General features: G+C 45.7%; 1 protein-coding gene across 2 annotated transcripts in view; it reads left to right on the forward strand.

Annotated features, from left to right (window-relative positions):
- The first annotated feature begins 4457 nt into the window (after positions 1 to 4457).
- KLHDC2 (kelch domain containing 2) overlaps positions 4458 to 19427 on the forward strand; it is a 48284-nt gene continuing 33314 nt past the window's right edge. The window contains exons 1-4 of one of the 2 annotated variants that reach the window (XM_068254169.1): positions 4458 to 4747; positions 11880 to 11959; positions 19066 to 19183; positions 19260 to 19375. In XM_068254169.1, the coding sequence (XP_068110270.1) occupies positions 4565 to 4747; positions 11880 to 11959; positions 19066 to 19183; positions 19260 to 19375 (497 nt within the window). In that variant the 5' untranslated portion in view covers positions 4458 to 4564. The remainder of the gene's footprint in view (positions 4748 to 11879; positions 11960 to 19065; positions 19184 to 19259; positions 19376 to 19427) is intronic. The other variant, XM_068254168.1, reaches the window with a different exon arrangement.

Here is a 19427-nt window from a genome sequence, read left to right on the forward strand (position 1 = left end):
GCTAAGAAATAAAACATTAAGATCAGATACATCAGTCTTAAGGTGGCCATACACTGGTCGATGTGCCATTAGATCGACCAGCTGACAGATCCCTATCTGATCGAATCTGATCAGATAGGGATCGTATGGCTGCCTTTACTGCAAACAGATTGTGAATCGATTTCAGCCTGAAACCGATCACAATCTGTTCAGCTGCTCCTGCCGCCTGTCCCCCCCCCCCCCGTATACATTACCTGAGGCTGGCTCCCGGGCGTCTTCTCCGCACTGCACCGCACCGCTGTTCTTGCTCCATCCCGGCGCTTCCTGTGTTACTCCGTGACCAGGAAGTTCAAATAGAGCGCCCTCTATTTCAACTTCCTGGTCACCGGAGTGACACAGGAAGTATAAGCGTACACTGGGACATGCAGAAATGCGGTGCAGCGAGGAGAAGAGGACCCCGGAGCCAGCTTCAGGTAATGTATACATGCTCGGATCGGGCCCGAATCGTACGCCGCAAGCGACGCGCTCCTACCGCCGGGCGATCGAGGGTAATTTCCCGCACGGCGCGATCGACGGACCGATCCGATTTCGGGAGGGAATCGGATCGGCGGGTGCGTTTAGCGCAAGCGATTGGCAGCAGATCCGATCCCAGGATCGGATCTGCTGTCGAAACGGCCGTGAATCGAGCCAGTGTATGGCCTGCTTAATTGTTTCCAGTGCAGGAAGAGTTGAGAAACTCCAGTTGTTATCTCTATGCAAACAAGCCATTAAGCTCTCCGACTAAGTTAGTTGTGGAGAGGGCTGTTATCTGACTTTTATTATCTCAACTGTAAGTGAACTGTTTACTTTTTCTCTGCTAGAGGAGAGGTCATTACTTCACAGACTGCTCTGAAAGAATCATTTTGAATGCTGAGTGTTGTGTAATCTGCACATCTTATAGAATAATGCAATGTTAGAAAAAACACTATATACCTGAAAATAAAAGTATGAGAATATTTTCTTTGCTGCTAATCTTCTAGTAATTATTCATAGTACACAACCAATTCATTATATATTTTTTTTTTTCGCTTCAGTGTCTCTTTAATGAATCAAAACATTGTGCAGTGTGTAGCTAGCTTTATCTAAGCCTGTTTGCTTATCTCAGTAGAAAGGAGGGGAAGAGGATGGCAAGGTACCTTCTCCCACTGTACAGATATACAATAGCGAAAATCTAACCCAATGAATTGTTACTTGGACTACTATATGCAACATTGACGATCAGTTTGATTTGATAAGCCCATTGAATTGAACAAAAATGGATTACCGGTAAACACTAGGGTGCTTTCAAATATTTGTTTTACTTTAATATACAGGTAGTCCCTGGCTTAAGAACACCCTGACTTACGAATAACCCACCAATATGAATGGCCAGAAAATGTAATATTTGATTATGTGGGAACAAGTCAAAAAAAAGAAGGGGGCAAATGAGGGGGAATTACACAGGCTAAACACTTTAAATACATTCAGGGCTGGTGCACACCGAGCGGCTTTTTGGGCGTTTTCAGATCCGCTTGCGGCTGCGGATCTGCTTGGTCAATGTATCTCAATGGGGTGGTGCACACCAGAGCGGCAGGCGTTTTGCAGAAACGAAAAATGCCTGGGTGAGGCATTTTTTGGATTTCGGATGCGTTTCTGCCCCAATGTTAAGTATAGGAAAAACGCAAACCGCTCTGAAAAACGCCTGTTCAGAGCGGTTTTGCAGGCGTTTTTGTTACAGAAGCTGTTCAGTAACAGCTTTACTGTAACAATATATGAAATCTACTATACTGAAAAGCAGCAGCAGCAATCCGCAAAACGCTAGCAAAACGCCTCATAAAAATAAAAAAAAGCGTTTAAAAATCTGCTAGCGTTTTGCGGATCTGCTAGCGGGTTTTGGTGTGCACCAGCCCACAGGGTGCATTTCTGTTATGTCTGCCTTTTGTCCTGTGCAAGAGGTCAGGTAGAGGGTAGGTAGTTTCATGCCTTAGAAAGAATAAGCCAGCAAGGATTACATTTGTCAATGGCCGGGAATGTGTGTGAAAGCTTTCAAATGTTCTTTTATGTAACTAAAAGAACTGCAATTTTAGTTTTGGGAGTATAATCCCACTTTAAAGTGAACCTAATGTGAAAGTGATATGGAGGCTGCCATATGTATTTACTTTTAAACAACATCAGTTTCCTGGCAGCCCTGCTGATCTATTTGGCTGCAGTAGTTTCTGAATTACACCAGAAACAAGCATGCAGCTAATCTTGTCAGATCTGACAATATTGTCAGAAACACCTAATCTGCTGCATGCATGTTCAGGGTCTATGGCTAAAAGTATTAGAGGCAGAGTGGTCAGCAGGACAACCAAGCAACTGTATTGCTAAAAAGCAAATAAATATGGCAGCCTCTATATCACTCTCACCTTGGGTTCGCTGTAATGCTAGGTACACACGTTACAATTTTCTGGCAGATTTACCTGCCAGATCAATTTTTTTCCAACATGTCCAATGTGAATTCTGGTCGATTTTCCGATAGTTTTTCCCATTTGATTTCTATAAAAAAGTGAATGGAAATTGGTCGGAAAATCGATCAAAATTCAGATCGGACATGTTGAAAAAAATCGATCGGGAAGGTGAATCTGCCAGAAAATTGTATCGTGTGTGAAAGGAAGTGGTCACTATTATGACCAGACCACGGCCTAATCAGATGTCAGATATCCCAAGCCTTCAAATACCCCTAGCACCAGGATAGAAAGAGTTAAAATAACAACAACACGCAATATTAGTGAGCAAGTAAGCTGCTTTATGAGCCCAAAAGTAGGTCCTTATATGCTCCAAAATACATAGTTTGCACATGCGCAATATCACAGGTTACAGGTGCTTGGGTACTAAGGGAAAATGTCCAGTGCAGATATTTGAATATTCTTAGTTTCATAGAGCCAGTTCTTCCTGCCCAGCTGTAGAGCTAACTGATCAGGGAAAAACATTCTAAGATTGATGTATGAGCGGATTATACATAAACTAGTGACCTTAGCCCGTTTAAAAACGCGCTAGGTCTGTCACCGTTCATCTGCCGCGCGCTCACACCCGCCCCCCCGCCGCGCAAACACGCCTGCCCCTCCTGACCCCCGCCGCGTCATTCCCCCAGCTCTCCTGTGTCTCTGCGTCCCTCCCTGCACATGCACACAACAAAACCACACACACACAGGGACATTGGACGCAGAGACAAAGGGGTTTTAATATAGAGGATGGAATGGATTCTATTCTAAAGTATATATAACGGACAAAGCCAGAAATCAGCCAATTCTAGAATTGGCCTGCCGTTCCAAGAACTGGCCGATTTGACGTCCGCCAAAGTCCAAAATGCTGGGGATTTTTGACATTGGCCAGCCAGTTTGCAAAATGGCCAAAGTCAGTCAGCCAAAGTTCAAAACGCACGAATCCTAGAACATCTTTGTTACAGCTGATACACACTATCCTGCAACAAATCAGCATCGTGTCTACTTCCTGATTTCATGGAAGCAGACGTATTTGTTAACATCCTGCGCTTTTAAACTGGCATCCTGCGCTTTGAAATTAGCTGCTTTGCCGTGGCATGCGCCCCTGAGCCATGCAAAACGCCCCCCCCCCGCCTGACACCTCCTTCTCATTGCGTCATTACAATACAATTTCTTACGCGACGCTAGGGAAGCTGCCGGGAGGAGCATTGAGGGGTAAGAGGACACCGCTGATTGGCCCGGAGCCGCCATGAAAGGTGAGTCTTGTTGCGCATTCCGCTGCGCATACTCTGCATTAGGGGGCACGAAAGGCACAAGGGGGGCAGAGATGACATAGAGGGGGGCACGAAAGGCACAAGGGGGGCAGAGATGACACAGAGGGGGGCACGAAAGGCACAAGGGGGCAGAAATGACACAGACAGGGGACACTGGAAGCACAGGGAACAGAGAAGGCACAGAGTCCCAATTTAAGGACATATTCAGGTTAAGAACGAGCCTACAGTCCCTATCTCGTTTAACTACTGTATAGCCAAAATGCAGGCATGGAGTGATAGGCAGGCTCGAATCACTGCAGGACACAGAACTGACCAGGAATGGCAGGGCAGCAGGGTACACTAGTAGTAGTAGTAGCAGCAGCAGGGCAGAGCTATCCAGGCAGAGCACACGATGCAGGACACAGCTATCCAGGAAAAGCACACAGGATGCAGAAAACTGCAGAGGTTAGGAGACACAAGCTCAGCTGATCAGTGTATAATCAGCAGAAGCAATCAGTCTCCAGCCGAGGGGAAATGTTATTACAGCAGTAAAGGTCAATCCAACGTCTGCCCAAGAAAGCAATTCACACCGGGGACACAGCTGCAGCTGCATCCAAACAAGCTCTGCCTCTGACCACCACTGGCACTGCCACTGACCAGGAGGGAAAGAGCCTGAGGTAGCTTACAGACGACTCTCCCCCCTCCTATAACGAGCTAATGGATGTGCGCATGCGCAGTGCTGAAGGTAGCTGTTTCAGACGGGTAGTCTGAACGGACAGGACACCTAACGACCCATCTCTACTCGTGTGACGACTGTGGGAGAGTTTGGTGATGGCGGATGATAATGAGGAGCCCCCCGCGGATGTGGGAGAGGAGGAGGATGAAGATGAAGAAGAGGAGGAGGAGGACGATGATGACACGGAGGGCCCAGCTGACGACAGCATCCCGGCCGAGCGCAGCGGTCACGTGGCTGTCACTGATGGGACCCGGATGTTTGTGTGGGGGGGATACAAGGTGAGCGACAGCTGCGTGCATTAATTGTACATACAGCAGACTCTGCGGCTGCGGTGGCACTACAAGCCTCAGCGTGTGGCTGGACTGCTGTGTGCAGAAGCTGCAGAGGCTCAGGCCACATGTAGAATCTAAATCCAGGCACTCAGTCAATATCAATAGCTCCCTGATCAGGAATTGATTGATGGAGGGATGACTCATAGGTTTACTTTCTCGCACTATTCAGTTTTTAATCAGATTTCAGAAGAAAATGTATCGAAGCACTGTTGCCAAGTGTTGTAACCAGGGCTGTGGAGTCAGAGCAATTTTGGGTACCTGGAGTCGGTGGTTTCAAACAACTGAGGAGTCGGATGATTTTTGAACCAAATCCAGGATTTTCAAGGGGGGGGTCCTGATAGGTCTCTTTTGGCACGCCGTGCACTACCGCGCATGCGTCTGCCCACAAAATCCACATGATGCACAGCATTTCTCCACAAAATACACACAATGCGCAGTGTTTCCCTACAAAATACACATGATGCAGTAGTGTGTCGCCAAAATATATATAATGTGGCAGTGATTAAGCAGCCAGATAACCCCCCTTTATTATGGATAACGAAATTACCCCACCCCTCTTTAGTATAGATGACCCCCATTTATCATACAGGTAGCCAGATGAGGCCCCCTACCCCCCCCCCCCCCCAGAGTTGGGATAAGTAACCACATGATCACCATTTATAATATATAGCCAGATGACTCCCCGTTCAGTACATTCCCCCTTGTATTTCGCCAGATCCCCCTTGTATATATAGCCAGTGTATATAGTCAGATCCCCTGTATATATAGCCAGAGATCCCCCCCCCCCCGTATATACCCATATATAGCCAGATCACCCTGCATATAGCCAGTGTATATAGCCAGATCCCCCTGCATATAGCCAGTGTATATAGCCAGATCCCCCTGCATATAGCCAGTGTATATAGCCAGATCCCCCTGCATATAGCCAGTGTATATAGTCAGATCCCCCTGCATATAGCCAGTGTATATAGCCAGATCCCTGTGCATATAGCCAGTGTATATAGCCAGATCCCCCTGCATATAGCTAGTGTATATAGTCAGATCCCCCTGCATATAGCCAGTGTATATAGCCAGATCCCCCTGCATATAGCCAGTGTATATAGTCAGATCCCCCTGCATATAGCCAGTGTATATAGTCAGATCCCCCTGCATATAGCCAGTGTATATAGTCAGATCCCCCTGCATATAGCCAGTGTATATAGTCAGATCCCCCTGCATATAGCCAGTGTATATAGTCAGATCCCCCTGCATATAGCCAGTGTATATAGTCAGATCCCCCTGCATATAGCCAGTGTATATAGTCAGATCCCCCTGCATATAGCCAGTGCATATAGCCAGATCCCCCTGCATATAGCCAGTGCATATAGCCAGATCCCCCTGCATATAGCCAGTGCATATAGCCAGATCCCCCTGCATATAGCCAGTGCATATAGCCAGATCCCCCTGCATATAGCCAGTGCATATAGCCAGATCCCCCTGCATATAGCCAGTGTATATAGCCAGATCCCCCTGCATATAACCAGTGTATATAGCCAGATCCCCCTGCATATAGCCAGTGTATATAGCCAGATCCCCCTGCATATAGCCAGTGTATATAGCCAGATCCCCCTGCATATAACCAGTGTATATAGCCAGATCCCCCTGCATATAGCCAGTGTATATAGCCAGATCCCCCTGCATATAGCCAGTGTATATAGCCAGATCCCCCTGCATATAGCCAGTGTATATAGCCAGATCCCCCTGCATATAGCCAGTGTATATAGCCAGATCCCCCTGCATATAGCCAGTGTATATAGCCAGATCCCCCTGCATATAGCCAGTGTATATAGCCAGATCCCCTGCATATAGCCAGTGTATATAGCCAGATCCCCCTGCATATAGCCAGTGTATATAGCCAGATCCCCCTGCATATAGCCAGTGTATATAGCCAGATCCCCCTGCATATAGCCAGTGTATATAGCCAGATCCCCCTGCATATAGCCAGTGTATATAGCCAGATCCCCCTGCATATAGCCAGTGTATATAGCCAGATCCCCCTGCATATAGCCAGATCCCCCCTGTATATATAGCCAGATGAATCCCCCCCCCCTCTCTCCCTCTCACATATGGTGAATCATGGAATGGCTGGCTGGCTTCCAAATATCCCCCCCCCCCCACCGCGCCCAGCCCCTCAGCGAGCCCTGGCTGCACTTGCCTTATCCACACTCCAGCTCATCCAGCAGCAGTACTTCTCTCTCCATGGACACATACTCTGATGTCCAATGGCCTTCAGGGGGGGGGGGGGGGGGCATGGCCGCTGCGGCTGGATGGCGTGGTGACGTCACATTAGAGCCAGGATGAAAGGTAGCCAACTAGCCATGGAGACCTGGGACGCCATCACCACCGCCGAGAAAGGTAATGTATCTCTGCGCAGCCCCCCTAGTACCCCCGCTCTCATACCGCCAGTCAGAGAGGCCCTCCCCCTGGGGCGTAACTAGAAATCACTGGGTCCCACTGCGAAAATGAGGATGGGGCCTCCCCATAGGCACCAAATAATCGTAATGGGGCAGCGTTTCACTAGAAAATAATCCTAATGCAGCAATGTTTCACTAGAAAATAATCCTAATGCAGCAATGTTTCACTAGAAAATAATCCTAATGCAGCAATGTTTTACCAGAAATGAATCGTAAATTGGACAGCATTTCACCAGAAATGAATCGTAAATAGTGCAGCATTTCACCATAAAATGATCGTAAAGTGAGCAGCATTTCACTATAAAATAATCGTAAAGTGGGCAGCATTTCACTAGAAATTAATCATAAATTAAGCAGCATTTACCTATAAAATAATTGTAAAGTGGGCAGCATTTCACCATAAAATAATTGTAAAGTGGGCAGCAGTCATCAGAAAATAATCGTAATGTGGGCAGGAGTCACCAGAAAATAATCGCAATGTGGGCAGCAGGCACCAGAAAATCTCAATGTGGGCAGCAGGCACCAGAAAATCGCAATGTGGGCAGCAGGCACCAGAAAATCGCAATGTGGGCAGCAGCCAGCAGTCATCAGAAAATAATCGTAATGTGGGCAGGAGTCACCAGAAAATAATCGTAATGTGGGCAGGAGTCACCAGAAAATAATCGCAATGTGGGCAGCAGTCACCAGAAAATCGCAATGTGGGCAGCAGTCACCAGAAAATCGCAATGTGGGCAGCAGTCACCAGAAAATCGTAATGTGGGCAGCAGACACCAGAAAATCGTAATGTGGGCAGCAGACACCAGAAAATCGCAATGTGGGCAGCAGTTACCAGAAAACTGCAATGTGGGCAGCAGCCAGCAGTCATCAGAAAATAATCACAATGTGGGCAGCAGTCACCAGAAAATCACAATGTGGGCAGCAGTCACCAGAAAATCACAATGTGGTCAGCAGGCACCAGAAAATCACAATGTGGTCAGCAGGCACCATAAAATCGCAATGTGGGCAGCAGATACCTGAAAATCACAATGTGGGCAGCAGTGACCAGAAAATCGTACTGTGGGCAGCAGACACCTTAAAATCACAATGTGGGCAGCAGTGACCAGAAAATCGCAATGTGGGCAGCAGGCACCAGAAAATCGTAATGTGGGCAGCAGACACCTGAAAATCGTAATGTGGGCAGCAGTGACCAGAAAATCGTAATGTGGGCAGCAGACACCTGAAAATCTTAATGTAGGCAGCAGACACCTGAAAATCTTAATGTAGGCAGCAGACACCTGAAAATCTTAATGTAGGCAGCAGACACCTGAAAATCTTAATGTAGGCAGCAGACACCTGAAAATCTTAATGTAGGCAGCAGACACCTGAAAATCTTAATGTAGGCAGCAGACACCTGAAAATCTTAATGTAGGCAGCAGACACCTGAAAATCTTAATGTAGGCAGCAGACACCTGAAAATCACAATGTGGGCAGCAGACACCTGAAAATCGTAATGTGGGCAGCAGACACTTGAAAATCGTAATGTGGGCAGCAGACACTTGAAAATCGTAATGTGGGCAGCAGACACCTGAAAATCGTAATGTGGGCAGCAGACACCTGAAAATCGTAATGTGGGCAGCAGACACCTGAAAATCGTAATGTGGGCAGCAGACACCTGAAAATCGTAATGTGAGCAGCAGACACCTGAAAATCGTAATGTGAGCAGCAGACACCTGAAAATCGTAATGTGAGCAGCAGACACCTGAAAATCGTAATGTGAGCAGCAGACACCTGAAAATCGTAATGTGAGCAGCAGACACCTGAAAATCGTAATGTGAGCAGCAGACACCTGAAAATCGTAATGTGAGCAGCAGACACCTGAAAATCGTAATGTGAGCAGCAGACACCTGAAAATCGTAATGTGAGCAGCAGACACCTGAAAATCGTAATGTGAGCAGCAGACACCTGAAAATCGTAATGTGAGCAGCAGACACCTGAAAATCGTAATGTGAGCAGCAGACACCTGAAAATCGTAATGTGAGCAGCAGACACCTGAAAATCGTAATGTGGGCAGCAGACACCTGAAAATCGTAAGGTGAGCAGCAGACACCTGAAAATCGTAAGGTGAGCAGCAGACACCTGAAAATCGTAAGGTGAGCAGCAGACACCTGAAAATCGTAAGGTGAGCAGCAGACACCTGAAAATCGTAAGGTGAGCAGCAGACACCTGAAAATCGTAAGGTGAGCAGCAGACACCTGAAAATCGTAAGGTGAGCAGCAGACACCTGAAAATCGTAAGGTGAGCAGCAGACACTAGAAAAAAAAATGCACCTGTGAAAAAAAAACAATTCACTTACCTGACAGAAGTCTTCTCCTCTCCCGGCATCTGGCACACAGCTCCCCGACGATCCTCCAGCAGCACATCTCCCGCGCTGACAGGCAGAGTGCAGGGCTATGACAAGATGGCTCCCGAAGCCCTGTACTGGAGACACAAATAGTCTCCAGAGCAGGGCTTCGGCAGCCATCTTACCGTAGCCCTGCTCTGCCTCCGGGAGACTGCGGGGCTGCGGGGAAGAAGTTGTACACCTGGCTGGGGGGTCCCGCAATCGGGAGGGCGACAGCGCTCCCCCCCCCCCCCCACGGCTGGCAGGCCCCCCTGCTGCGCACACACATGAGCAGGCGGCAGCTGCACTATAATATTCAGTGGCTGCCGCTGCTCAGATTCCGGAGGCACTTCCGGGCTAGGTGCGAGGGGGTGGTTCCAGACACCCGGAACACCCCCTTCCGTGCGCCAGTGAAATCCATAGCCTTTGTGAAATTAGACTAAAGGTGGCCACTAACAGTCCAATTTCTAGCTTAAAATCATTAGAGCGATCAGAAATTCTGATCAGATTGGTTGAAAATAATATGTTGACGAGCACAATCGATTATGAACGATTAAACTAAATAGTCGTCCAATTGGATTTTTGTCAAACCAAAATTTTGGATTTTCTGGATTGGTTTTGATAGGAAGCAAAGATTGGGTCGTTGATGGTGTAGCGAACGATTTTTCTTCCGGTGGTTTCATAAACTGAGAAGTCAGATGATTTCTGTACTGACTCCACAACCCTGGATGTAACAATTGGTGCACTGGACATTACTGATCTCTGTCCAGTCCTCTATGCATGAAATAAAGGCCAGTTTAGATCAACGTTTACTGAAGATCTGTTTTCTGTCTTTTTTCTTATTATATACCTTTAACTTGTTATAGATTCAGGCTACATTCACAGTTGTGTGTTGTAATGTGGCCAGTGTGGTTTAACAGCGTGCGACAGCCAACGCACTGCATGCAGTGTTATTGCAAAACACACAGTGAAGCATACGTTTCACAGACTGTATGCAATCCACAGATAACCTGATGTGAGACCGCTTTCCTGTTGCGTTTTTGCTGTTACATGAAATGTGGGTGTGAACCTAGCCACACTCCTGGTACACACCTTCAATTTTTATTGGTCAATCACTGACCAATTTTATCTACACAATCTGTTGACACTCATGCTACATGGAGGCGGTACAATTGCCCAATCAAAATTGAAGATGTATACCAGGCTTGAGAAATAGGGATGAGCAGTGAGATGCAAATAATACTACATTGATGCAGGATTATGCACTAGAAGGTGAAGTTTGGTCCATTTTCAATCTGCATATATTTGCATAATATAACATCAACTCAGAATTATTTGCATCTCATTGATCATCCCTACTAAAACTGTTGACTAGTGTATGGCTAGCTTAATAAATATAATTGCTGGATTAAGGATGCAACTTTGTATGGCTAGCTTAATAAATATAATTGCTGGATTAAGGATGCAACTTTGTAATTTGTGCCCCAAAAGCATATACTTTAAAGTGTACCTGAATCAAAACTTGGATTTAAAAGGAAATACTTAAAAGGGAGGTGCGAACAGGGAAAAAAAAATTACGTGGGGCTTCCTCCAGCTCCTGGCAGCCTATCTGTCCCGCGTTGCAGCTCCGGTGTCCTGGGATCCCCTCTGTTGCAGAACTCGCCAGATCACCATCTTCTGCGCGAGCTTGCAACCGTGCCACTCGCGCATGTGGCTTGGCCACGTGAGTGTGATCACGGTGGTGCGGCCTCGGGCAGAATGCTCCATACCACGGGCGGTACTGCCTTGTGCAGGCGCAAATGATGCCGACCTAGTTAGGACGTATAGTAAGACATTATTAATAATATGTATTATTTCTTTAAGCAGATATGGGCATATATGTCTTATAAAGTGACTGTATAGAGAAGAGCACTCTAGGAATAAGTAATGGGTAAGTGTGCCTTGAATAGCTTTCAGCAGTCTGCCTGTATAATGCTGGGAATACACCATGAGATTATTTGGCAGATAGTTGGTGCGATAGTTTCCAACAGGTCCGATCTTATTTTCGATCGATTTTTCTAATCGATTTCTCATAGAAGTAAATGGAAATAGATTAGAAAAACAATCAGAAAATCCATCTGAAAATCGATCGGACAGTAAATCTGTAAAATCTGATTGTGTATTCCCAGTATAACACTAGTGAGAGCTTTCAGAAAACTGCTGACTTGTAACATTCATTTCTTTCTGGTTCAGGGCAAGATTAAACCTCTCAACACTTGTTTTACAGAATGCCCCTGTTCGAGGGTTTTATGACTTCTATTTGCCAAGAGACGAAGTCTGGGTGTATGACATGGAGAATGGAACTTGGTAGGTACAGAATTGAAATCTGTGGGGTTATTTTTTTTTCCTATGTTTATTTTTCTGTGGAACACAACTCCTGTTTTATTAGAAAAATAAAAATGGCAAAATAAAATAAGCAAAATTTTTAATCCCTGGCATTCCAGACAAAGGCCTGGAGTGCTTTTAGTATTGAGCACTATTGCTTCTCTCGCTTTTAACTGTTTACATTTTTCAATGTTCAAGATATGCGTTGTATACTAGCAGTACATAACACGCAGCAGGGACAGGCAGGGCAGGCGACCCGCCCCCTTGCTTCCCAATTCTCAGTACCATCCCACCAGTTTGCATCCCAGGCTGACCACTCGCCTCTTCATCCAGGCTGGCGCTTGGCAGCAGTGGGCAGCCTAGCATATGCACACAGTAAAGAGGAGGACACGCCTGCATCACCGGGAAGGACGACCTGAGAAAGTTTGAGCAGAAGTCGGGACGCCACAGGTGCACCTCACAGGCAGTCTGTTACATGATAGCAGCCATAGACAGACTTACTGTGCACTGTTTGTGATCATCTCCTGTCCTGGCATTTTCAGTTCCTTTGTAGGGATGGAATTTGCCATATCATAGCTTCCCCCAGCAGGAAGCTTCCATCCCATAATACTCAGCATGACCTCTGACCTGAAGTTGGCTAACCTGTAGGGATGGAGTTCACTGCTGGTGAACCTATGCTCCAACGATTTCCATTCCTACTCTTGTGCAACTAGGTATTTGATGCAACATATGGGAATTCCATAACCCCATAGAATGAACACTATAGAATTTTTTGCTTCCAATGTCATTTTGTGCCCACCATTTGATTATGGTGGCTGGAAATTCCGTTTTCTATGCTGTAACAAAAAATGATAGACAATACACCAAAACTCGATAAAAGCATAAGTGTTTCAAGACCACCTGATGTTTTTCATGTGGGTGTAAAGGTAATAGCAATGATCTCAATGGTCCCCTTTTTGTTAGGTCAAATCATCCCAGTCGGCCCATCAATCAGCTCACCCTGCACCCAACTGACCGGGAGACAAAACAGCACGTGCCCCTTAAGATACTTAAGCCTTTCACTTACCTGGGGCTTCTACCAGCCCTCTGCAGCCGTCCTGTGCCTGCGCCTGTCCTCAACGATCCTCTGTTCTCCTGCTGCAGCTTAGTTTCGTTTTCACCAACTCTGAGTCAGCGGGCCACTGCGCCGCCCGGGTAAATCGTATCCTAGTTTGCGTTGCCGTCAGCAATAGCGCTGTGCAGGGCACTATTGCAGACCGCAACGCGAGCAAGGATACACGTTGCCAGGGCTGTGCAGACGCAGTGGCCCACTGACTCAGAGTTGGTGAAAACAAAACTAAGCTGCAGCGGGTGAACAGAGGATCGTAGAGAACCGGCGTGGGCACAGGACGGCTGCAGGGGGCTAAAAGAAGCCCCAGGTAAGTGAAACTTTTTTTTTTTTTTTTTCCTTTTCTTCTTGTGGATGGCTTTAAAGGACTTACGAGCCCAAATAGTAAAAAATAGTAAAAAAAAGTTAAGTACCTTAATCATTTTTAAATGCACGGAGGACGCCGTCCGCGCCCTCCGTGCTGTTCCGCCGGGTCCCCGCAGTCTGATCGCCCCCCCGTGCCGCTCCCGACCCCACGGACGGGGTCGGGCTCCCCTTCCTCTCCCAAGATGGCCGCCGGAGCCGGCCGCGGCTGCGCAGTCCGCATACGCGTTAGTGCGGCTGCGCAGCTCTAGGGCCTCCCCCCCCCCCCCCCCCCCCCGATCCACGCACAGTAGCGTGGATCGAGGGGGGAGGCCCTAGAGCTGCGCAGCCGCACTAACGCGTATGCGGACTGCGCAGCCGCGGCCGGCTCCGGCGGCCATCTTGGGAGAGGAAGGGGAGCCCGACCTCGTCCGTGGGGTCGGGAGCGGCACGGGGGGGCGATCAGACTGCGGGGACCCGGCGGAACAGCACGGAGGGCGCGGACGGCGTCCTCCGTGCATTTAAAAATGATTAAGGTACTTAACTTTTTTTTACTATTTTTTTACTATTTGGGCTCGTAAGTCCTTTAAGGGAACCTGAAGTGAGTAAAATTATTTAAAATAAACACATGATGTAGCTGCAAATGAATATTACATACTTACCTCGCCGTCAGTTCCTCCCAGAAGCTCACCGTTTTCTTCTTACAGTGATCCCTTACAGTTCTGACAATATTTTGTCAGAACTGAAATATACCAGCTGCTGTCAGTTATACATCAGCAGCTGTCAGTTACAACTGAATGTACAAGGTAATGTCCATGTTTCCCTATGGCTCAAGTGGGTGATATTACAGTTTAACAGTGTGCTGACCAGGAAGCTGTTATGGGTAGTGGCCATTTTCAAAATGGAGGACGGAGAATTCCATTGATCACAGTGGACAAACGGGACGCAGGAGAGGAGAAAAAGATTGAGGAAGAGACTACACAGGAGGTAAGTATGACCTGTGTATGGTTATTTTGACTTTTTATTTTCAGTTCAGGTTCTTTTTAAGTATCCCTTTAACCGTCCCCTAACACTAGTAGTGTACTGATTAAGGGCTCTGACACAGGAGACCTGGGTTTGAATCTCAACTCTACCAGCACCTATTCAGTGAAGGTACATTGGGCAAGACTCCCTAGCACTACTACTGCCTACTGAGCGTGCCCTAGTGGCTGCAGCTCTGGCACTGGCTTGATATAAATCTTCTATGTCTTGTCTAAAAAAATTATTTATGTCAAAGATCACTAATGATAATTTATGCCAAATGGAAAGTGTTGAATTTGCAGTTTTGTGAATTTGTGTTTGCAGCACATCTGATGCTAGTCAATGGCATCACGTGTGCGTTTTTTTTTTTTTTAACAGGTAAGTTTTTTTGTTTTGTTTTTATTGTTTTCTGTTTTCAGTACAACAGTATAACATAACTTTAATTACAACCTTCGAACATATTACCTATAACAGTAAGTTGTGGTAAGTGAAGGTCCCGAAAAGACAGTGAAGAAGGTGAGCAAGACATGAAGAGAAGAGAAGAGAAGAGTGAAAGAGATCAAAGGGAGGAGAGAGAAAAGAAGACATCTTAATTATTGTTGCTTATAATATATTACTCAATAATAAAGAGAAGACATATTAATAGGATCTAATTAACAATATGTCACATATGACAGTATTCCATATTGCACATAGAGGAATGTCCTTAAACGTTCTATGGCCAGAGTAAGGGGATATATCTTATTAATCGGTTGCCTGTAAAGATGCTTGACTTACTACTGTAGAGGAATAAACATATTGTGTCTCACATATAATACTCAAAGTACATGTTCAGATATCTGTTTGAAGACTCCTACAATGCTTATCACACCACCTAGACCATATGTTCTCGAACTTATTTGGGCAGTTTCTGCTTTTGTATGTCATTTTGCACAGGGGAGCATATGATTAACTGTAGAAATCCATTCAGTCTTGGAAGGCGCTACTGGTTGGTTCCAGTGAATTAAAATTATTTTCCTAGCAACATGGCAACGTGTGAATATCATAGCTTGTTTATATCTATTGTGGCTAGTTTTTGCAAATATTCCCAACATTGCCATTCTTATATCAAGTTTGAACGGAAAATCTAGTACTTTCCCAATAGTTTTTTTTCAACCTGTTCCTAGAACCTTTTAAGTTTTGAACATGTCCAGAACATATGTAGGTAGGTTCCTACTACTGTACCACATCTAGTACATATATTAGAATGGGCGTGATTGATTCTGTGCAGCCTATTTGGAGTGAAGTATACTCTATGGAGATATTTTAGATGTATTAGCCTGTCCCTGGATGAGATCAGGACCCGAGCTCCCCTTCCCACCGCTTCCTCCCATTCCTCATTCTCTATTTCTCCTATGTCACCTGCCCATTGCGTGCGTAGTTTATCAGTATTGTGGCCCATTTGGATTAGCAGGTCTGTATAGATAGCTGATAGGGGCTTTCCTAAATTTTCCTGTATAAGGAGAGACTCCAGTGGGTCGGATCCCAGCTGCACACCCCCCCCTTCCGAATTGGGCAATGAATGCATGGGAGAGTTGTAGATACCTAAAATACATTTGTCGAGGGATATTGTGTAGTTGTCTAAGTTCTGTGAAGGGCAGCAAGGTTCCTGTATTAGTAATATCTTTCAATATTTTGACCCCATGTTTCGCCCATAGTGCCGGGTCTGGTATAGAAGAAAAGTGAGGTATACTGGGGTTGCCCCAAAGAGGGGTGTATGGGGATTGCCTTGCGGGCGTTGCAAATTTCTTTTGGAGATATTGCCACGCACGAATCGTGGTTTTCATGACTATAGTGATGTGTGGGGATGAATTTGACCCTCTAAAAGGGAGATTCAGAAGGGCCTCATATGATCCCATGATTGCCGCTTCCGCTACTATTGCAGGGTTAAGTTCGTTTCTGGAGAACCACCACCGGACTGTGACTAGCTGCGCTGCCAGGAAGTAGCAGAAGAAATTAGGCATGGATAGCCCACCCTCAAGGGTCGGAAGCATTAATGTTTGGAGAGACATTCGGGGGAGTTTACTGGACCATATGAATGGAATTAGTATTTTATTTCGTTAAAGTATTTTTTGGGGATCCATACTGGGGAATTGCGAAAAATATATGTGAATTTAGGTAGTAACATCATCTTAACTGCGTTAACTCTACCTATTAACGTTAGAGGTAGATCCTGCCAGGTGTTACATTTATCCTTAACCTTTTGTATAATAGGGAAAAAATTATTCGCCAGGAATAGCTTAGTGTCTTTCTGTATCATAATTCCCAGATATTTAAATTTGGTTACCCATTGTAGGTCCGATCCACTGGAGCCTCCCCCAGGGGCATTATTATCTAAGGGGAAAAGAATGGACTTAGTATTATTGATTTTTAATCCTGACCATTTACTAAAGTGGTCTATTGTATGAAAGGCCGTAGAGAGGGAGGGTCCTGAGTCTGCGAGATATAATAGTATGTCGTCTGCATAGAGTGAGATTTTTTCCTCTAGTCTCCCCAGTTTTAACCCCTCAGAGCTTCTAAGCATTATAGCCAGAGGTTCTATAGCTATGGCAAATAGACTCGGCGAGAGGGGACACCCCTGTCTAGTCCCCCTGAGGAGCGGAAAGGGCTGTGATATTTTATTGTTAATACGTAGCCTAGCCGTGGGATTTTGATATAATAATTGTACCATTTTAATAAAGTTACCACCGATACCAAATTTGCTCATCACTTTCCAGAGGTATCCCCACTCAACCGAGTCGAAGGCTTTTTCATTATCTAGCGAGGCCAAGACCCTGTCCCCGGTATTGCTATGATTGGCAACTAGATTAGTGTGTAACCTCCTAAGGTTTATGTCCGTTCCTTTTCCGGGCATAAACCCTGTTTGATCCTGATGAATTATGGTAAGGATATGTTTATTAAGCCTGGTAGCTAGGGCTTTTGCAATTATTTTCACATCGACATTAATGAGTGAAATAGGTCTATATGAGGTGCACATAGTAGGGTATTTGCCAGGTTTTAAAATCAATGCTATTAATGCCTCTGACCAGGAAGTAGGGGGCACACCATCCTCAAGCGCCGCCTTCTGAACAGCTAGTAATTTGGGAGCAAGGATAAGGTGGTAGTGCTTGTAATATTCTGATGGGTATCCATCTAGACCTGGAGATTTCCCACACTGCATTTCTGCAATAGCGTCTGTGATCTCATCCAGGGTAAGAGGTGCGTCTAAGGCTTTAGTTTGCTCTTCACTAAGGGTAGGAAATGCGATGTTGTGCAGGAACGTATCTAGTTGTGAGGAAGAGTAATCTACTTTAGAGGAGTATACGTTTGTGTAGTATTGTATAAAGGTCTGCTCAATAGTGTGTTGGTCTACGCATAGACAGCCATCCTCAGACCTGATCCCGGGGATCGCAGTATTTGACCTCGTATCTCTAAGTAGCCAAGCCAGAAGTTTATCATTTTTGTCCCCTTTAGCAAATATAGTTTGGGATTTAGCCAGCAGTGCACGCCTACAGCAGTCCACACGGAGGAGCTCTACTTTGGTGAGTAATGCTTGCCAATCCTTGTAGGATTGTGGCGTTTTATTATTAGTATATGTGGTCTCCGCTTGTGTGGCACCGCTGTTCAGCGTTTTCCAGTACAATATTAGCTTGCTTCCTAGCATTGGAGATTTCAGCTATGTAGTACCCTCACGTGTGCGTTATTTAATGTGAATTTCCGCATCCAAATTTTCTGCAGGAAAAAACATTATGACAAATAACATTTATATCGTGCTTTTCTCCTCTTGGACTCAAAGCCACTAGGACACGCTCTATAGGCAGAAGCAGTGTTAAGGAGACTTGCCTAAGGTCTCCTACTGAATAGGTGCTGGCTTACTGAACATAAATAAGTCGGTTAGTAGTAGCAACACCTTCCCCAAAAACCCCAACACATGCTCAACAAGCCCCTCTGGAAAACTCACTGGAAGTAGAGGGGAGGGACAGAAAGTTATAGCTTTAAAAAAATAAATCTCACTGCAGATTTGCATTCATTAAAAACGTTTGAAAATGGCTATGACAAATGTGAAGGTACCCTGAAGCCTGGTATATACTTGGAATTATGTTTGACCAAGCACTGACCAATTTTACCACCTTCATGTAGTATAGTGTGAAGGTTTACCTACACAATCTGCTCATAATCGTCAATATCAGTAGACCCTCATACTACATGGAGGTGGTAACATTGGTCAGTGATCGGCCAATCGTAATTGAAAGTGTGTACCAGGCTTTAGCCTTGGTACACATACTTTTTTTCCGCTCGATTCTCTATCTTCCGGTGTTTTTTTTTTTTTTTTTTTTCCATTCACTTCTACGAGAAATTGACCCAGAAAACGATTGAAAGGAATATCGGACATGTCGGAAATTATCTATCAAACCCATCTATCGAAAAACGTATGGTGTGTTCCCAGCATTAGAGAGGATCTTTGGGTGTATAGGATATATTGGTACTAGTCACTAGTCATTGATTTTATTCAGCTTGGTAATACAATTAAACCATCTGGTTTTGGAAGATTTCCACACGGTTTTCTTTTTGTTGTATGACTAAATGCTGTTTATTCCAGGAAACGGATGAAGACAAAGGGACACATCCCTCCTTCCATGTCTGGCAGTTGTGCGGCCTGTGTGGACAATGTGCTGTATCTGTTTGGAGGCCACCATGCCCGGGGAAACACTAACATGGTCAGTATTTTGCTATGGAATGTAATTACCCCAACCTCTTGGCCACTTCATTCATCCCTATATTTTCTGTTTGCAGCTGTTTATGTTGAACCTGAGCTCTAGAGATGGCGATCTCTTCTGGGAGAGGGTAGAGTGTAAAGGAGTGCCGCCATCCCCTAAAGACAAGCTCGGTGCGTGGGTTTACCAGAACAAGTGAGTGCCCATTATATGCCAGTCAGACATGGGTGAACCATGCATAGGTCCA

This window comes from Hyperolius riggenbachi, chromosome 9 (genome assembly GCF_040937935.1).
Source record: "Hyperolius riggenbachi isolate aHypRig1 chromosome 9, aHypRig1.pri, whole genome shotgun sequence".
NCBI lineage: Eukaryota > Metazoa > Chordata > Amphibia > Anura > Hyperoliidae > Hyperolius > Hyperolius riggenbachi.